Source organism: Lithobates pipiens, unplaced genomic scaffold (assembly GCF_037356315.1).
Source record: "Lithobates pipiens isolate NorthernLeopardFrog02 unplaced genomic scaffold, aLitPip1_a1.2 Scaffold_8, whole genome shotgun sequence".
In the NCBI taxonomy this organism is placed as follows: Eukaryota; Metazoa; Chordata; class Amphibia; order Anura; family Ranidae; genus Lithobates; species Lithobates pipiens.
Window position 1 is genome coordinate 494,737,350 of NW_027507903.1, and position 21,418 is coordinate 494,758,767.

Here is a 21,418-nt window from a genome sequence, read left to right on the forward strand (position 1 = left end):
ACTGAAATGTGATTTTAAGATTTCTTTCTGTCGCATTGTTTACGTATTCCCGTCCAATTGCCGCTAGTACTCACTTATTAGAGTCTCGATATACATGTTTTTTCACTAGTAATCTAGGGCAATCATGTAATATAATAATCTATCCCCTTTTATTTTCTTAAGGAAGATCACTATTGTGTTATATAATTAATTGTAATTGCTTATATACCCTCACGATTACTCAGCAAAACACAACAGTATAAATTAACTTTTTATCTTCACGAGATTTCTTATCAATCCTGATATTTTGACAGAAATTTAATTGCCGTGTATTTTATTGCTTTATCTGATAAAAGCGCTTACCCCGTGGTTGCTTACAGTCTGGTTTGTCAGCCTGGTTTAGCACTGCCCGACATTCAGCGTTCTCATACAGGTTCTAGGTTTTCATTTTTTTTTTTTTTTTTACTAACCTTCTCAGGATCCCCTTTTTTTTCACAATACCATTCAATGTCATCTGGAAGCAGTACCTTACTATGACCGCTAGATGGCGTCCGGAGCTCTTCGTAAGCTTTTCGTAAGCCTTCACAGAGGGTTTACTTTCTCTTCACAGACAGCACTGAAGCGCCGACATCCACAGCACCCGGCACCCGACGCACCAACACGGGAGTCTCCGCCCTCACGCCGGAGGTCCGAGCATCCACCAGCCTCGACGCTCAGCGCAGGGCGCCGTGTCCCGACCCGGAGGGGGAGGAGGAAGGAGCAGGGGGAAGGTGAAAGAAAGAGCCCACCTCACCAGCGGTGGGGCTCCGCCATGAGTTTGGGCTCCAGAGCGGGGATTAGCGGAGGACCGCGAACAGCGGCATTAATCGTGCGGTGGGGGACATGGAGTGCTCCAGCTCACTAGGAATAGACGCACACCATAGTCAGACTCCTCCCCCGGAAGCCACCTTCGCTGCCTTTGTTGATGATGGCGCCTGTCTGCAGTCTCTGACCATCTCTTGTACCGTGTCTGCAGTCTCTGACCATCCCATGTACCGTGTCTGCAGGCTCTGACCATCTCTTGTACCGTGTCTGCAGTCTCTGATCCTCTCTTGTACCGTGTCTGCAGTCTCTGATCCTCTCTTGTACCCTGTCTGCAGTCTCTGACCATCTCTTGTACCCTGTCTGCAGTCTCTGACCATCTCTTGTACCCTGTCTGCAGTCTCTGATCCTCTCTTGTACCCTGTCTGCAGTCTCTGATCCTCTCTTGTACCCTGTCTGCAGTCTCTGATCCTCTCTTGTACCCTGTCTGCAGTCTCTGATCCTCTCTTGTACCCTGTCTGCAGTCTCTGATCCTCTCTTGTACCCTGTCTGCAGTCTCTGATCCTCTCTTGTACCGTGTCTTACACATATACAACTCACATCACTCACACACACAGCCTACATAGGCTGTATGTGAGTGATATGAGGTGTATATGTGTGACATAGGCTGCATATGAGTGACATTATACACACGTACACAAAAAATGTTCACACATATATGTGGGGGGTCTTGTTGCGTCACCTCCCTGAAATTAGTTTTTGCAGGTTGGGATTAGGGATGAGCTCCGGCGTGTTCACACACACTATGTGCAGAGCCTGCCAGGAAGTCAGCGTAACACAGCGCACATCGGGGCAATGTCTCACTGCCTGTGATTCGCGCAGCGCTGCGCCGACTTCCTGGCGGGCTCTGCACGTGGAGTGTGCAAACACGCTGGAGCTCATGCCTAGTTGGGATGTCTGTGAGCCGAGCCAAGTATACTCGGCTACTCTCGGCTCCGCTTGGGACTGCGAGCAGACCCGAGAGCCGCAAAGATACACAGGACTCTGTATCTCTGCGGCGCCATTTTTAAACTTCAAGACTGCAAGGACGACAAGGCTGCAAATGACACTGACAAGGCTGCATTGTTGGGCATTTAAATGTAAGGTTTTTTTTTTCCTCAAACTTCCCTCCCAAACTTTGGGTGCGTGTTATACGCCAGCGCGTATTATACGGTAATGTATAGCAGGTAGGGCCCGAAAGTGGCTCAAGCCCAGGGGCCCCGACCACCCTAAGTCCTGCCCTGCTGGTGGTCAGTCATGTTGGAACAGGAAGGGCCAGCCCCAAACTGTTCCCACAAAGTTTGGAGCATGAAATTGTCTCTAGCACCCTCTACTTTCAGGTAGGTGTTAGATTAGTATTTTTCTAGTTACAGGGCTGAGATACAGGTAAATTTATCCAGGCCTGTGTTTTCATTCCATGCCTGATTGTTTTGATCTGGGAATGGGAGTGTCAGTAAAGTGGGGGGTGTGGCCTCCTACACCCTGGCTTCATAGATCCTCTCCTGCTTTCAGTGGAATTGTTCTGGAAAGGAGGCGGGACTTGAGATCTGAATGGCAGGCAGTTCATGTGGGGAGCTCTGACCAATCATTAATTTGCATTGGCAGGGGGCAGGCTTCCCATATAAGCTGGGGTTGCATGTTTACAGGGAGGAGTTCTGGACTACAGGAAAGACAGCATGGCGTGCTGTACCGGGCATCGCCATGCAGGGATGTGCTGTGCATCGAGGAGGGATGGAGGAGCCGCAGGGTAGGAGCTAAAGATAAGGATCTTCATCTCTGTGGAGCGCATCAAGTTTCTGTGACCGGGGAACACTGGGCTTGACTGTAAAGGAAGTAGAGGAAGTAGAAGTATAGTGGCGGAAGTAGATCAGCTTATCGGGTTTCTGTGACCAGGGAACACAGGACTTTGATACAAAAGGTGAAGGAGTAGAAGTGCTAGAGAGAGAGTAGCTTAGTATACTTTGTGGCCGGAGAGCAGAGTATGGACAGAAGTGGACGGGCTGGAGCAATAGTCTGTCGTCTATCATGTGCCAGGTTCACGTTTGCAGTAACTTTCAGAGACTGTGGGGCTGGTTAGTTCACTGAGCCATGGAAGATAGGCGGGACAGGCCTTTGGCTCTCAGATTTTTAGCACGAATACCACATCAGTCTAATACAGGGGAATTATTCAGAGTGATTCATATTCATATATATTTAACTGGAAGCCATGGGTAGTAAATCTTCAGTCGGATAGATAACAGAAGGAGCAATAGTCTGCAGTGAGGACTCTACAGGGCAAATCCTTTAACAAGGCCAAGGCCATGGATGATAGATAACCTATTCTTTTGAAATCTTCATGGGCATTTCATCCCTCATATCTCTCCAAGTTTATCCTATAAATAAAAGCAAGAAAACGGAACAACGGACTGTTTATTTATTGTCTTTTGGGTGATTGGTGGATTGCTATAACCACACTCGCAGCCCCTACGGGGGTACCGCTACATGTCCAAAATGTCTTATGCCTGTCGCCTTAAGAGTTCCCTTCACTGGAACTAAAGGGTCAAGCTCAACCCCTGAAAAACAACCCTGCACCATAATGCCCCCCTCCACCAAATGATTTGTGCACAAAGCAAGGTCCATAAAGACATGGATGAGCGAGTTTGGGGTGGAGAAACTTGACTGTCCTGCACAGAGTCCTGATCTCAACCCGATAGAAGACCTTTGGGAGGAATTTGAATGCAGACTGCCAGCCAGGCCTTCTCTCCAACATCAGTGCCTGATCTCACAAATGCGCTTCTGAAAGAATGGTCAAACATTCCTATAGGCACACTCCTAAACCTTGTGTTATAGCTACAAAGGGTGATCCAACTCAATATTGAACCCTACAGACTAAGACCGGGATGCCATTAAAGCAGGGCTCGACAAAACCCAGGCGCCAGGTCGCAATGGCGACTGAAAATTGCATCCTGGCGCCTGGGTTACACTGCAGCAGTGGTCGGCATTCCTCCCATGTGGCCCCCCTCGCTGCGGGTGACTACAGTCGAGCTGCCCGATAATTGAGGCTGCGGCTTTGTGGCCTGCTGGAGCAAATACACGCACCTCTTGTGCGAACCAGCGCCCTCTGGTGGGTGGTGCTGTTATGAGCACGTCTTGCACTTACTCCAGTGGAGGAAGTCAGCAGCGGCGGCCGCCGATTGGCTGTTACCGGCCGCGCTGCATTCTGGGGTTTGTAGTCCGGAGCACAGCACATCAGGGGACAGATGGAGCTGTCTTTGGCGAGGGGACGGAACGGAGACAGGAGCTCACCGCTGGTGGGCACTGATGAGGTGGCAGTGAATGTCATTATTAGGCTGTACTGATGGGCACTGATGAGGTGGCACTGATGTGGTGCACTGGTTAGTTCTTATGTGATGCACTGTTGGGTACTGATGAGGTGGCTCTGATGGACACTGATAGGCTGCACTGGTGGGCACTAGTTAGGTGGCACTGGTGGGCACTAATGAGGTGGTACTGATGGACACTGATAAGATGCCACTGATGGGTACTGATGAGGTTGCACTGACAGGCTACACTGGTGGGTACTAATGAGGTAACAATGATGGGCTCTGATGGGCTGCACTGATGGGCACTAATGGACATTGATAGGCTCCACTGGTGGGCACTGATGGGCTGCACTGGTGGGTACTGATGAGGTTGCACGGACAGGCTGCACTGGTGGGTACTGATGAGGTTGCACGGACAGGCTGCACTGGTGGGCACTAATGGATACTGATAGGCTGCACTGGTGGGCACTGATGGGCTGCACTGATGGACACTGACAGGCTGAACTGGTGGGCACTAATGAGGTGGCACTGATGGACATTGATATGCTGCACCCCACCTTTCCACCCTAAACAATAACCTTCTCCCCAGCTCTCCACCCTAGATTTGCTTAGATGAAGGAAAAATAAAAAATCGACCGCAAAAATCTGCAACATATATCGGCCTCCCCGATTTCGAAATATCGGCATCGGCCAGAGAAAAGCCTTTTTTTTTTTTTTTTTACTTGCCACTAAGCGTGAGCAATTCTTATTGCCCAACGCCCCAAACATGCAGCTCTGGACACTGGGTAGCTGATTTAAAATAACTGGCTCCTAATTTTTTTAGCTGGCTCCTAGATTCTAAGCAAATTTGTCAAGCCCTGCATTAAAGTTCATGCCCGTGTAAAGGCAGACGTTCCCAAAACCTTTTTTTAATATAGTGTATTTCGTACTTATTTCATTGCGTAAAATGTACCAAAATTCCAGGTTTGTGATTGAGGCAGACATCAGAGGCAGATCCTCAACCACCACTGTAAAACGAGAGTGCAGCAGCACACCAAAGGGGTTATCTCATGGTTCACTCCGCTCTTGTCTGGACTGCACATATGTGCTGCAACAAAGCTTGATTGGCTCAGAGCGTTGAGCCCCTTTTTTCCACTCTGAGCACACCTGCACAGCAGAATACTGAAGCTGACATGAATAGAACGTTCTGCATAATAGCTAGGAGTTAAATTGGTTGTAAAGGCTGAAGATTTTTTGTACCTTCACACATTCTATGCATAAATGTAAAAAGCCTTATGTGTGCTGCTGACCCCACAGCACCCTAATACTTAAGGAGGTTTCTTTCTCTTTATCGGCTGAGACACCACAGTGGGAGAAACTGGCTCCCACTGCTGTCAATCACAGCCAGTGAGGTGGGAGCAGAGGGTGGGGCTGAGCCATGCTGTGTGGTGTAGATTTACTAAAGGCATACAGAGTATGCACATTACAAGAGCAGCTGCTCCAGAGCTTAGTAAGTGAGAAGAAGCTCTGCTGACTTCATTCATCCAATCATATGCAAGAAATAGTGCTATTTTTTTTATTTTCCTTGCACATAATTGGGTATTCTTTGCAAAGTTCTTTATTTTACTTTCTCATGTTTGTATATTCTTTGAAAAGTGCACAGAGGGTTATTTACGAAAGGCAAATCCACTTTGCACTGAAAGTGCAGTCACTCTAAGGCCGCGTACACACGGGCGGACTGTTCGCCCAACCTTGTCCGCTGAACAGTGTTTGGGCGGACAGTCCGCCCGTGTGTGGGCTTTCAGCGGACAGTTTCAGCGGACAGTTGGACGGACAAAGTCTTTCGGAAATTCCGAAAAACTGTCCGCTGAAACTGTGTTTGAGCGAACAGTCCGCCCGTGTGTAGGCTACTTTCGAAATGAGCAAACTGTTCCCGCTCGGAAAGTCCGCCCATTTCGAGCGCGTGTACAGGTAGGCGGGGCCCGCGAAGGAGACGTCGCGGGCTCCGCCGCCTGGAATGAGCTTAAAGGGGAACCCCAACGCCGAAAAAAATCGGCGTGGGGGTTCCCCCAAAGTCCACACCAGACCCTTGTCCGAGCACGCTACCCGGCCGGCCAGGAAAGGGGGGCGAGCGAGCGCGCCCCCCCTCCTGAGCCGTACCAGGCCGCGTGCCCTCAACATGGGGGGTGCCTTGGGGAAGGGGGGGCCGCGCGGCCCCCCCACCCCAAAGCACCTTGTCCCCATGTTGATGAGGACAAGGGCCTCTTCCCGACAACCCTGGCCGTTGGTTATCGGGGTCTGCGGGCGGGGGACTTATCGGAATCCGGGAGCCCCCTTTAAGAAGGGGGCCCCCGGATACCGGCCCCCCACCCTATGTGAATGAGTATGGGGTACAATGTACCCCTACCCATTCACCTGTGAAATAAAGTACAAAAAAAAACACAACACAGGGAAAAAATATTTTATTGCACAGCTCCGGGGGTCTTCCGTCTTCGGGGGTCTTCTCGCCGGACTCCTCCGCTATCTGTGTGTAGCTCTTTTGCTAGCGGAGGAGTCCGGCTTTCTTCCTCCCCGCCGCCGGCCTCTTCTCCCGACTTCGGGGGTCTTGTCCCCCTCTTCGGTTCTTCTGCCGGGCCACCGCCTGCAAAAGAGCTACAAGAAGGCGCGGTGGCCCGGCAGAAGAACCGAAGAGGGGGACAAGACCCCCGAAGTCGGGAGAAGAGGCCGGTCTTCTGTCGCCGCTGCCTTCCGTTCTTCTGTCGCCGCCTTCGGTTCTTCTGCCGGGCCACCACGCCTTCTTGTAGCTCTTTTACAGGCGGTGGCCCGGTCTTCTGTCGCCGCTGTCGTCGCCGCCACCGCCGCCTTCCGTTCTTGTTCTTCTTCTTCTTCTCCTGGAGATGTTGACTCGACGAGCTCTCCGGCCGGAATGCCAGAGCCGCGCTGTGCGGTCACTTATATAGTGACAATGGGGCGGTGTCACATGGTATATGTCACATGGGTTGGTCACATGGGTTGATGTCACATGGGGACTATGATATCGTAAGGGGGCGGGGTCACCATGTGACCAACCCATGTGACATATACCATGTGACACCGCCCCATTGTCACTATATAAGTGACCGCACAGCGCGGCTCTGGCATTCCGGCCGGAGAGCTCGTCGAGTCAACATCTCCAGGAGAAGAAGAAGAACAAGAAGAAGAACAAGAACGGAAGGCGGCGGCGGCGGCGGCGGCGGCGGCGACGACAGAAGACCGGGCCACCGCCTGTAAAAGAGCTACAAGAAGGCGCGGTGGCCCGGCAGAAGAACCGAAGGCGGCGACAGAAGAACGGAAGGCAGCGGCGACGGAAGACCGGGCCACCACCTGCAAAAGAGCTACAAGAAGGCGCGGTGGCCCGGCAGAAGAACCGAAGAGGGGGACAAGACCCCCGAAGTCGGGAGAAGAGGCCGGCGGCGGGGAGGAAGAAAGCCGGACTCCTCCGCTAGCAAAAGAGCTACACACAGATAGCGGAGGAGTCCGGCGAGAAGACCCCCGAAGACGGAAGACCCCCGGAGCTGTGCAATAAAATATTTTTTCCCTGTGTTGTGTTTTTTTTGTACTTTATTTCACAGGTGAATGGGTAGGGGTACATTGTACCCCATACTCATTCACATAGGGTGGGGGGCCGGTATCCGGGGGCCCCCTTCTTAAAGGGGGCTCCCGGATTCCGATAAGCCCCCCGCCCGCAGACCCCGACAACCAACGGCCAGGGTTGTCGGGAAGAGGCCCTTGTCCTCATCAACATGGGGACAAGGTGCTTTGGGGTGGGGGGGCCGCGCGGCCCCCCCTTCCCCAAGGCACCCCCCATGTTGAGGGCACGCGGCCTGGTACGGCTCAGGAGGGGGGGCGCGCTCGCTCGCCCCCCTTTCCTGGCCGGCCGGGTAGCGTGCTCAGACAAGGGTCTGGTGTGGACTTTGGGGGAACCCCCACGCCGATTTTTTTCGGCGTTGGGGTTCCCCTTTAAGCCCATTCCAGGCGGCGGAGCCCGCAACGTCTCCTTCGCGGGCCCCGCCTACCTGTACACGCGCTCGAAATGGGCGGATTTGCCTCCTCCTTACGTGGGCGAGTCCGTTCATTTCAAAAGTTGAGCGAACTGTTTGGCAAACAGTTCGCTGAAACAGTCCGCTCGTGTGTGGGCAAGTCCGCTCATGCAAATTTTGAGCGGACTGTTTGCCGAAACTGTTTGACGAACAAGGTTGGGCAAACAGTCCGTGCGTGTGTACGCGGCCTTAGGCCCCTTTCACACATGCGGACAGTATGTCCGTATTTCATCCATCTGTTTGCGGATAAAATACGGACATACATGCATTCCTATGGGATGAACATCCGCAGACACCCGCTATTGTCCGCCTCTGCAACAGTCCGATTCTGCAGACGGAGGAGAATCCTATTTTTCTATCCGTCTGCAGAGCGGATCGGATGAACACGGACAGACGGGCCGTGCTCATCCGATCCCCATAGAGGAGAGCGGAGAGCTGACAGGGCGGTCTCTGCACACTGTGCCGGCTCAGCGGGGACAACGGAGCGATCCCCACTGAGCGAGCGGATCATCACGGGGCGGATCATTACTGATCCGCCCCGTGTGAAAGGGGCCTAAATCTAAGGAGTAGAGGTGAAATGAGGGGAAGCTCTGCTGATTTTATCATCCAATCATGTGCAAGCTAAAATACTGTTTTTTTTTATTTTCCTTGCATATCCCCCTCGGATCTACAACGACTGCATTTCCAAGTGCACTTTCAGTGCAAAGTGGATTTTCCTTTAGTAAATATCCCCCACAGTCTTTTTGCCTTCAGTAAATCAACCTGGGTGTCTTATAGACACACAGATTGGCACACACGAATGCCCCCATAGCAAGCGGTTTGCTATGGGGGCACTCAGCAGGGAGAGGGCCAGGAGTGCCGTCAGGGAACCCGAGAAATGGAGGATTGAGGCTGCTCTGTGCAAAGCCACTGCACAGAGAAAGTAAATATGACATGTAAATTAACCACTTAAGGACCGGAAGGATTTACCCACTTAATGACTGGGCCATTTTTTCCAATACGGCACTGTGTCGCTTTAACTGACAAGTGTACAGTCGTGCGACATTGTACCCAAACAAAATTGACGTCCTTTTTTTCCCACACATAGAGCTTTCTTTTTGTGGTATTTGATCACCTCTTCATTTTTTGTTTTTTGCACTATAAACAATTTTGAAAAAAAAGAACAATATTTTTTTACTTTTTGCTATAATAAATATGCCCAAAAATGTAAACAAATTTCTTCATCAGTTTAGGCCAATATGCATTCTTCTACATATTTTTTGGTAAAAAAAAAAAAAAAATTGCAATAAGCGTATATTGATTGGTTTGCGCAAAAGTTATAGCATCTACAAAACAGGGGATTGATTTATGGCATTTTTATTATTTTTTAAAAGTAATAGCGAGGCTCTGCGATTTTTTTTTTTGTGGGACTACGACATAGCGGGAGACAGATCGGACACTCTTGTTACGATTTTGGGACCATTGTAATTTATACAGTGATCAGTGCTATAAAATTGCACTGATTATTGTGTAAATGCCACTGGCAGGGAAGGGATTATCACTAGGGGGTGATTAAGGGGTTAAATGTGTGTTTCCTCATGTGTGTTTCTAACTGTAGAGGAGACATATCACTGTTCCTACAAATCCCCGTTCTGGCTCTCGTGTCTGCAATTGGTGGTGGCAGGGGGCCCCCCCGCCTTGCAGCGGGCACGCCATGGCTCTTAAATGAATCAACGTATGAGTATGGCGTTTCGCGGGAACAAACCACTTTGCCAACGTATATGTGCATGAGCTGGGTGGCAAGTAGTTAGAAAGAAAAACAAAATCTGGGCCTGTAGTATTACTTTCATATTTACTTCAAATACAGATGAACGTAAAGTGGTTGTATATTCATTCCGATGACTTTTATTTAAATTGACAATTGCAGGTTTCTAAACTAGTTGCGCTATGTGAATGTCCTCTTACCTGCTTGCCTAGCGTGTACTCTGTATACTTCGCTAATGACATTATGCCCACATGGGGGGCGGATCCAGGGGGGCAGCGGGACAATTGCCCCCCCCCCCAGAAATTAGTTGTGGACGGGCGGCTAGGCGGGTGAGAGAGCGGCAGCTTCGTGGGCGGGCTGGGCTGCCGGGTGGCTTGGTGTGTGAACGGGCGGGCGGCGGCTGAGAGAGCGGGCAGTCAACTGAGCACCCCAGTGTGTGAGTAGGCGGCTGGCAAATCAGTGAGTGGCGGGCGGGGAAGCAGAGAGATGACACCATCTCTCACCACCCCACGCCCGCCCTGCAGTAACTTCCGCCCTCATTGTGCAGGCAGCGTGGGCAACAGAGAGATTACATTATCTCTCTGCTGCCTGACTCTGGGTGGGACAAAGCAAAACGCCACCTTGGCAGGCAAGAGACAATCCGCAAGGTGTGGCAGGTGATGTGGAAAGTGACAATCTGCATCTGGTGACGTGGCAAGTGACAATCCGCAATGTGTGGCAGGTGATGTGACAATCCACATCTGGTGGCAGGCAACGGTGGCAAGTGACACACTCAGGGCTCCCACTTTTTCTGCATTATGGTGAGTTGAACCATTTCATTTTATATTACAATGTAATAATATAAATAATGCGCTTCAATCATCCTGACACCATAACAACCATGGTGCCAGCATGACTGAAGCGCCAACACCAGCCATTTCCCCGAAAAATTGCCCGCAGAAATACTTATTTTCTGGCAATGACCTTCCAGAGACTAGACTCTGGATCCGCCCCTGGTGCACATGTGCCGTATGTCCTATTTTTCTGCCAAGCAGAGACCCTGCCGGAAAAATGCAGGGTCTATGCCGGGGCTGCGTCATTTTCTAGTGTTGACATCAGGCCCGACATCCCATGATACTTGCTTATAGTCTTTCCGTTTTCTAAAGAGGCTTGGACACAGCTATTACTGCGCATGCTCAGGATCATGGAGAGGGAAGGCTACTGTGGGCGGAAGACCAGTTACTATGGCGCTGGCTAAGATCGAGGATGAGCGTTTCTAATATAAATGAAAAATGACAGTAGTTTACTGGTGATATACTATGTGTATATACATATATGTATATTTAAATATATATATATATATATATGGATATAAGGAGATGTAAACAAAAACGGGACTACTGCACATTTGCGTTTGTTCCCATTTTAATTCTTCTAGTTTTTGTAAATTGCTCCAATGATGATATGATATAGCTATGTTCATTTTTGTTTAGTATTTCCTTGCAGCATCTTGGAAATGCCCTTTTAAGAGGACATAGTTGTAGTTCAAAAACATGCTTTGATAACAGGATACGATTGTAGTCCATTTTTTTCCATCTTTACAAATGAATACTCCAGTCTCTGAAGTTCTCCATATTTTGCTGGTGGCTAATCAAATCCTGGAAAGTGGCTATTGCGAAACCCAAACAGGTCAGAACCTGTTATATGTATAATTTGTGTCCTACCCTAAAACATGCGATAATTGAAAGGGAATCGAATTCGATGGCTCTGACTTTTGCTGAATAACGGCCATGTTGCTCACTAAATCCAATTTACATTTTCGTTGTCTCTCCTCCTGAGATTACACATCATTTCCAGATAATTCTATTACACTGCAGGTTCAATGAATCCCCATTACTTTATCAAATCTTATTTACAGTATCTGGAGGAGAATAAAATAATAGGACGAGCAGTTTCATGAGGACAATTCATCATTTGGAAGCCCTCTGTGGAAAAGCGGAGCACGGAAATGTGCGCCCATCGTCCATGGCTCAATATATCACAAACAGCACAATGCAGCCGTGACTCGCCACCAAGATAATGGCTTCGGTGCTGATTGTCATAATAACAATGCGAGAATGTTGAGTGTAGGAAATAATTATTCAGCCCATCCCATGTGCCCAGGTGCTCATTGGTAGCTGCAGTAGAATTATATAGAAGACGGTAAAGTGAAAGCTTTATTTGTATGATTTATATGTAGGAAATGGAACAAATATAAGCAAATTAAAGTATGAGCTGCAAAATATGTCCCAGTCATATGATCCGGGTTTAATCGTGATTTAGTAACTCATCTCTATCCATTATAAGGAATGTTACACCCAGTCAAAAATGTACGCTGGGTTCACACATATGTAATGCAGGGACCGGCGTGATTCTAGTGCGGGTTCCCACATCACGTCACTCACAGGCAATTCACACTGCCCTCTGCGAACCGCTACGGGTGTCAATAGAAAGTTAATGACACCCCTCAGATCGGTTCACAGATGGCAGTGCGAACTGTCAAATGGTGCAGGAATCGTATTGCATGGGTGTTCGCACCCAGGTCATGCTTCCAGTGCGGACCAAGAAAAGGGCCCTGCACCATTTAGGTGCGAATGGGATGTGATTCCAGACATCCAGTTTGTATGGTTGAATTTGTATCTCACAGTCACCGCATGTGATCTACCCAGCAATTTTTGTGCGAATCGCCTGCACTGACTGTGTTCGCACCAGTCCCAGCCTTATGCGTAACTCCAGGAATGATCTTTTTTGCATCTTTACATTGATCTAGCAAGGCTCGACGTAAGTCTCCATATTGGTTATCTGGAGGGCCAATGGGGATGCTGAAAATCACTGTAGTAGTCGATGCTACATACAGCGATAGCTGTGATCTTCTGGGTGCTGCTCCAGCGGCTTCCCCTCTGCACACTAAGCGCAAGGAGTCACTTGCTGGTACTGTGGCCATTCTTAGAATGTTTTGTATTTTTTTCCATTTCTTCTTTCTTTAACTGTGCAAAGTGGAGACCATGAGGTCGTCCACCGTTCTTCTCCACCTTATCCAATCAGAGAACACATTGTATTCTTGAAAAAAAAATAAAAAATACAGGGCATGCTCTGAATGATAGCATTGTTGAGTGACTTCCTGTTGTCGGTGTGCAGAGGGGAGACCACTGGTGAACCCAGAAAATCATGGCTATCACTGTAGCATGGGCTGCATCAGTGATTTTCAGCAGCCCCAATGGCCCCCTGGATATCAAATATGGATACATATATCCACCCAAGCTGGACCAATGTAAGTTTGCAAAAAAAACTAATTGCTGGAGTTCTGTTTTAAAACACAAAAAACTGCTAGCAGGCATAAGGTGCAGACACTTAGAGGTGCCTGTACATATCTCCAGTGGCTTTATTGTTTCAAGCACCCTCAAATGTCTTGGGAGTAATGTGGAAGCTTGCCTGCTCCCTCCACCCTTACCTATTGACCCATCATTAGAGATGGGCCCGATGTTCGTAGAACAAACTAACATATGGGGCGCTCGCGGGACGTTCGCCCACCGCGGAGTGCCCCATAATGCACTGCTCCTTACCATGAATCAGACTGAGACAGAAGTACAGTTAAATCTCATTTGTTTAATAATAACAAAAAAAGGAAAACAGGGTAAACGTAGTCAAAATATAGCCAGAGTTACATAGTAAGTCAGGTTGAAAAAAGACACGAGTCCATCCAGTTCAACCACAAAAAAAATATATATATATATATATATATATATATATATATATATATATATATATATATGTATGTATATATATATATATATATATATATATATATACACACATATACATATACACATACATATATATACACATACATATATATATTATATATATATATATATATATATATATTTATGGTCAAAGCCCTATGGCCGATACGGATATGAACAAGTAGCCTCTTACCATAAGATTAACCACATGAAATGGACCTGAAGTGTGCCCTGGTCTGATGGTCGGTATACCAAAATAAGGGGGCATACCCTAGATTAGAAATTAATATATGTGAAGAGAAATGAATTTGAGAAATGCCCTGAAAAGGGGAAGGGAGGGTGGGTGCCGCGCACCGGAAACCGACAAAGACCACAGGCGAGCGGGCTGGTTAAATACCCTCCGGGCTCCTCCCATAAATTCAGGCCACCACACTGGCCTTCTTACTTATGGTCAAAGCCCTATGGCCGATACGGATATGAACAAGTAGCCTCTTACCATAAGATTAACCACATGAAATGGACCTGAAGTGTGCCCTGGTCTGATGGTCGGTATACCAAAATAAGGGGGCAAAACATTCAGGTAGGGGTGCAGTTTTATTAGTTTCAGCTTAATTAGTTGAGCAAGTTTGGTGAACGCTTGTGCCATTTCCACCCGAGGATTGGGAATGTACCGGGCGAGGTAGGCAGGGTCCCAACTGCTTAGCCTTTCAATGACGTGACTTGGGACCCACGCCAACATGCTGCCAAGGGTGCTCAAATACTAAGAGTGTCCACGGTATGGACCGGGGTCGAGGTGTAGGCTGTGTAGAAGAACCCCATGTGTTTGGGAAACTGGCAGGTACACAACTGTTGGCACGACAGCAATAGGGAACAAGAGTCTACGCGTTCCGGTAGGAGTGACAGTAGGTAGTCGAGTACGGTTACTTGATACCAAGCCCTGCTTCTCTATAGAAATGGACGTCCATTCTGGAGTCAGATTGCTGGGTTTTAGACACTGCAAGGAGGAGGATGAAATGAAGTTGGTAGCGAGCCAAGTAACGACTATGCAGAACATGGCCTGCGGGATTGCTGAAGGCCTGGAATGAACATACAATGGACATTAAACTGGTGCCACCGGGCTAACTGCAGCAGTCTGCGCAGGAAGGACACAACCGAGAGCGGTCCAGACCTGGCTTCAATGACAAGATGAGCCTCGGCCCAGTTGTCGGTGGTGAAAGCCACAGCCTGTCCTGTCCTGACATGACCCCAGATACGAGAGGCTGTCATGACCGGGTATAGCCTGAAGAGGGAGGAAGTCCAGGTAAACCGGGGTTTAGGAGTCTCCCTGATGCCATGGTCCTGTAAACCAGTGGTGGCCAAAAATTTCCGCGAAGCCTGTGTAGGCTGTGGCATCTGTCACTACCAGGGGCGACGGGGGCATCGTAGACGGTTTAAACACCGATACATCAATCCATGCAGTAAGGAACCTTCCGACATTGACAGGTCTGCTATTGCCACGGCATCTAAATTAAGGATCTAAGAAGGGTCCTGTGTCCGTGAGAGGAGGACTAGGAGGCGTGACATCAAGAACGATCCTGGGGAATGGCCCGTATTGCAGATTTGAACATTCGTCAGGTAGTGTCTGTGTAGAACCTGGCTGCCAGTGCTACCAACAATAAATTGGCTAGGCCATGGAAAACCACAAAGGGCCAGGTAGATGGCCGCTTGGATGACTAGACTGGGGAATATGCGAGGATTTCATGTCCCTAAAGATGGCAGTTGTGATGGGCGAGCGTTTTCCGTTGGCTAGGGGTGATGCCTCTGGATGCCTTGAAGTGGGGATCTTGCTGTATAAGCCATAAAGACAGGTGGCTCTCCGGGCCCTGTAAGGATGAGAAATGCTGAGCGCTGGCTAGGTATAGCCTGAGCGTGTTACAGGAAGAAGCCAGTTGCGTGTGTCAACACGATCCAGGTGCTGGATGGAAGTTGAACTCAACTATCCTAAGGGAGAGACCGACAGACAGGAAACGGTGAGTGGCTTGTAAGAAAAGCCACAGGAGACAAGTGGCCAGCTAAGTGCTGCTGAAAACGACGTGTAGCCAGTTTGTGTGCCACTGAGAATGTGTGCTTGCAAAAGAATGATTGCAAGACGTTATGCTAAGTCGCGAGCCTTGGCACGATTGCAAAAGTAGTGTTTAAACGTGTGCTTGCGACAATTGCGTGGGAGTTTGTCACTGGAAATGTGTTCATAGTGACTGTGAGAAATTCGTGTTATCGCATGTGCTTTGCGAAGACTGCAGGAGTTGTGCTTGAACATGTGTTTGGGTGCGTGCTTGCAACGATTGCAAGATGTTATGCCAAGATGCGTGCTTGCAACGATTGCAAGATGTTATGCTAGGATGCGTGCCTGCAACGATTGCAAGGAGTTACACCAGGATGCGTGCTTGCCATGATTGCAAGATGTTATGCCAGGATGCGTGTGTGCAATGATTGCAAGAAGTTATGCCAGGATGCGTGCCTGCAATGATTTCAAGGAGTTATGCCAGGATGCGTGCCTGCAACGATTGCAAGAAGTTATGGTAAGATACATGGGTAGCCAGGTCGGAAAAGACAGAAGTCCATCCAGTCCTAACCACAAATCAAACAATTAAATATCGCACAACCCGACACACCCAATTCTACACCCACAGCTGATCCAGAGGAAGGCAAAAAACCCCAGCAGAGCATGGCCCAATTTGCTACAGCAGGGAAAAAATTCCTTCCTGATCCCCCGAGAGGCAATCGGATTTTCCCTGGATCAACTTTACCTATAAAATAAGTACCCCGTTACAATGTACATTTAGGAAGGTATCCAGGTTTTTCCCAAAGCAATCCATTGAGCCAGCCGGAACTGCCTGCTAGCAATGATTGCAACAAGTTTGTGCCTGGACATCTGCTCGCAATGATTGCAAGAGGTCTTATGCTCGAATGCGTGCTAGCAATGATTTGCCAGAGGTCTATGCCTGAATGTGTGCTTGCAATGATTGCAAGAAGTCTATGTTTGGATGCGTGCCTGCAACGATTGCAAGAAGTCTACGCTTGGATGCATGCTTGCAATGACTGCAAGAAGTCTACGCATGGATGCGTGTTTGCAATGATTGCAAGAAGTCTATTCTTGTATGCGTGCTTGCAACGACTGCCAGACTTCCATGCTTGAATGCGTGCTCGCAACGATTGCACGAAGATTATGCTTGATGCGTGCTTGCAATGATTTGCAAGAAGTCTATGCTTGGATTCGTGCTTGCAACGATTGCAAAAGTCTACGCTTGTATGCGAACTTGCAACGACTGTACGACGTCCATGCCTGAATGCGTGCTCGCAACGGTTGCAAGAAGTCTACACTTGAATGCGAGCTTGCAACGCTTGCGAGAAGTCCAGGCCTGTATGCGTACCCGCACCAACTGCAAGACGTCCATGCTTGACTGCGTACTAGCAACGATTGCAAGAGGTCTATGCTAGGATGCGTGCTTGCAACGATTGCTAGAAGTCTATGCCTGGATGCGTGTTTTGCAACGATCGCAAGAAGTCTACGGTTGTGTGCGTCCATGCTTGGATGCGTGTATGCAAAGATTGCAAGAAGTCTATGCTTGAATGCGTGCTTGCAACGATTGCCAGAAGTCTGTGCCTGGGGATGTGTTTGCATGTCAGATGCGACCGACTCGAAACGGGGCACTGTATACTACGGTCCATTTAATGAAAAGCTGTTATGACAGAGGCATAAGCCGGTCATGCCGTGACTGTGACTGATGATGAACCGGACTCTGGAGCATGCACTGAAATGAGGCTAAAGCACTGGGGCACACCGTAACGAATCGGTGCATGTATGCAACTGGATTCGAAACGGAGCGCGGTACGTGGCGGTGAAATTTATTTGATTGCCATGACAGAGGCATGAGTCGGTCGTGCCGCTGTTGCGACTATCCGTTAATCATGCATGCTGTAAAGCAAGTACTGGAATGTGGCTGAAATACCTGGGGCGCCGGGACGAATCGGTGCGTCGTAGATGCGACTGGACTCGTATCGGACGTCCTACGTGACAGTGAAATTGATTTCCCATGACAGAGTCATGAATCAGAGAACCGAAACCTGCAACCAACAATGAATCCTGACTCTGGAGCATGTACTGAAATGAGGCCGTAACCAACTGGGGCACACCGAAACGAATCGGTGCATCACAGATGCGACTAGATTCGAATCGGAGCGCGGTAAGTGACAGTGAAATGAGTGACAAAAGTATGCCATGACAGAGGCCCGAATCGGTCGTGCCACGATTGCGACTGACAACGAACGGGACTCCGGAGCATGTACAGAAATGAGGCCGAAAATACCTGGGGCACGCCGGGACGAATTGGCGCATCGTAGACGCGACTGGATTCGTATCGGAACGTGATATGTGACAGTGAAATGATCCCATGACAGAGACCCGATTGTTTAGCAACGAGCGGGCTCTGGAGCATGTACCGAAATGAGGCCAACACAACTGGGACACGTCGATCGAACCTGTGCGTTTTCCTGAGAAATGCGACTGGTTTCGACTCGAACGTACTAGGTGACAGTGAAATGATTCCCATGCCAGAGACCCGATCGATTAGCCACGAGCGAGCTCTGGAGCATGTACCGAAATGAGGCCAACGTAACTGGGACACGTCGATCGAACCTGTGCGTTTTCTTGAGAAATGTGACTGGTTTCGACTCGAACGTACTAGGTGACAGTGAAATGATTCCCATGACAGAGACCCGATCGATTAGCCACGAACGAGCTCTGGAGCATGTACCGAAATGAGGCCAACGTAACTGGGACACGTCGATCGAACCTGTGCGTTCGAGAACTGCGACTGGTTTCGATTCGAACGTACTAGGTGACAGTGAAATGAATTCCCATGACAGAGACCCGATCGATTAGCCACGAAACGAGCTCTGGAGCATGTACTGAAATGTGGCCAAGCAGTTAGGGGCATACCGGAATGAATCTGCGCATTTAGCGGATGCGACTGGATTCGAATCGGAGCGCCGTGCGTAACAAAAATGAGTGAAATGATGAAATGACCTACGTGAGCCAGCCATGGCAGAGGTAGGAGTCGTTGTGCCGTGAGACGCGACTGGCAACGATTTTGACTGTGGAACACGGTAACGAGACTATAACAAGTACTAAAACAGTGCAATTTTTCCTACCAGCAATATCTACCGAAATGACGCCCGTGAAATGAAGGGCGTTGCGAAATTGGAGCGTATTGAGTGATAACAACCGGTATCATAACGAACGATTCGATATTTCAGGTTCTAACGACACTAAAAATAGTACAGGAAGGTCAATCGAGACCCTTACCTGCGGCAGTCGAGCTGGCGACATTGTACAGAGCCGGCGACGTTGTACAAACGAACGGGAAAGAAAACCACGAGAGAGACGTTTTGTCCGAATGGAAACGAAACACGAGCCGTCGGCCTAGTGACGTAGTGCCGCGCACCGGAAACCGACAAAGACCACAGGCGAGCGGGCTGGTTAAATACCCTCCGGGCTCCTCCCATAAATTCAGGCCACCACACTGGCCTTCTTACATATATACACATACACATGTATACACACACACACATACATACATATACACATATATATATATATATATATATACACATATATATATTTTTTATTATTATTAATAATAATAATAATAATATCATACCAGCTCATATACCCAATTCTATACCCAAAGTTGATCCAGAGGAAGGCAAAAAACCCCAGCAGAGCATGATCCAATTTGCTAAAGCAGGGGAAAAAATTCCTTCCTGATCCCCCGAGAGGCAATCGGATTTTCCCCGGATCAACTTTACCTATAAATGTTAGTACCAAGTTATATTATGTACACTTAGGAAATAATCCAGGCCTTTCTTAAAGCAATCCACTGAGCTGGCCAGAACCACCTCTGCAGGGAGTTTATTCAACATTTTCACAGCTCTTACTGTGAAAAAACCTTTCCGTATTTGGAGATGAAATATCTTTTCCTCTAGACGTAAAGGGTGCCCCCTTGTCCTCTTTGTTCACTGTAAAGTGAATAACTCGACACCAAGTTCACTATATGGACCCCTTATATATTTGTACATGTTGATCATATCCCCCCTTAATCTCCTCTTATCAAGAGTGAATAAATTCTCTACCTCTAAACTTTCCTCATAGCCGAGTTCCTCCATGCCTCTTATCAGTTTGGTTGCCCTTGTCTGCACTTTCTCCAGTTCCCTGATATCCTTTTTGAGAACTGGTGCCCAAAACTGAACTGCATATTCCAGATGAGGTCTTACTAATGATTTGAACAGGGGCAAAATTATATCTCTCTCTCTCTGGAGTACATACCTCTCTTAATACAGGAAAGGACTTTGCTCGCTTTGGAAACTGCAGCTTGGCATTGCATGCTATTATTGAGCTTCCCCCAGTTGTACTCCCCCTAGCATCTATGATGCATGCATATTCTTAGCCCCCAAGTGCATTACTTTACATTTCTCAACATTAAACCTCATCTGCCACAGTCGCCCAATTAGACAGAGCATTGAGGTCGGCTTGTAAATTGGAGACATCCTGTAAGGATGTTATTCCACTGCATAGCTTGGTGTCATCTGCAAAGACGGAAATGTTACTTTTGATCCCAGACCCAATATCATTTATAAAGATATTAAAAAGTAAGGGTCCCAACACTGAACCTTGGGGTACACCACTGATAACCTTACACCATTCAGAGTAAGAATCATTAATCACTACTCTCTGAATTCTGTCTTTTAGCCAGTTTTCTATCCATTTAGAAACTGATATTTCCAAGTCTGTAGACTTTACCTTACACATTAGCCGTGTGTGGGGAACTGTGTCAAACGCTTTTGCAAAATCCAAGCATATCACGTCCACCGCCACCCCTCTGTCCAAGGTTTTACTTACCTCCTCATAAAAAGAAATCAGGTTTGTATGACAACTCCTGTCTTTCATGAATCCATGCTGTCTGTTGCTTAAAATATTTTTTTCCTGTAAGAACTCGTCTATGTGGTCTTTTATTAATCCCTCCAGTATCTTCCCAACTATAGAAGTTAAACTAACGGGTCTATAATTACTTGGTAAAGACTTTGTTCCCTTTTTAAATATAGGCACCACATTGGTGTACCCAGGAGAAGCAGCAGAATGCATTTTGGGGTGTAATTCCACATATAACCATGCCATGTTTGAACAATATATCCTTTAGTTACAACTTTGCGCAAAAAAAGTGTAATTTTCCAAACCTTGTGACAAAATATAAAATATTCCATGGACTCAACATGCCTATCAGCAAATAGCTTGGGGTGTCTACTTTCCAAAAAGGGGTAATTTGGGGGGGTTTTGAACTGTCCTGGCATTTTCTGCACAACATTTAGAAGCTTATGTCACACATCACCCACTCTTCTAACCACTTGAAGACAAAGCCGTTTCTGACACTTTGTTTACCTACGTTAGTGATGCCAATGTCATGGGGTTAAACCCTTTATTGGGTAAAATATGGCAGGTGTCCTGACGCTCTAAAAAAATATATAGCTAAACTGCGTCACCTGTGACACTTATACTGTGATCACAGGTGAAAGGGAATAATAAAGGGGTTAAACCTTTATGGGGGGTTAGGGGGGTCCCTAGACCCATCTGTGTCTAAGACTAATTACCCTAACACTGACACCAGTACAACGATCCAAAAAAAATCTGATTGCTGTACT

General features: G+C 48.1%; 1 protein-coding gene across 1 annotated transcript in view; it reads right to left on the reverse strand.

The window, feature by feature from the left end:
• Positions 1–2,573: 2,573 nt before the first annotated feature.
• Positions 2,574–21,418, reverse strand: part of LOC143962236 (E3 ubiquitin-protein ligase DCST1-like) — a 46,927-nt gene continuing 28,082 nt past the window's right edge. Inside the window, exon 16 of the mRNA XM_077471565.1 lies at positions 2,574–2,702. Coding sequence (XP_077327691.1) covers positions 2,574–2,702 — 129 coding nt within the window. The remainder of the gene's footprint in view (positions 2,703–21,418) is intronic.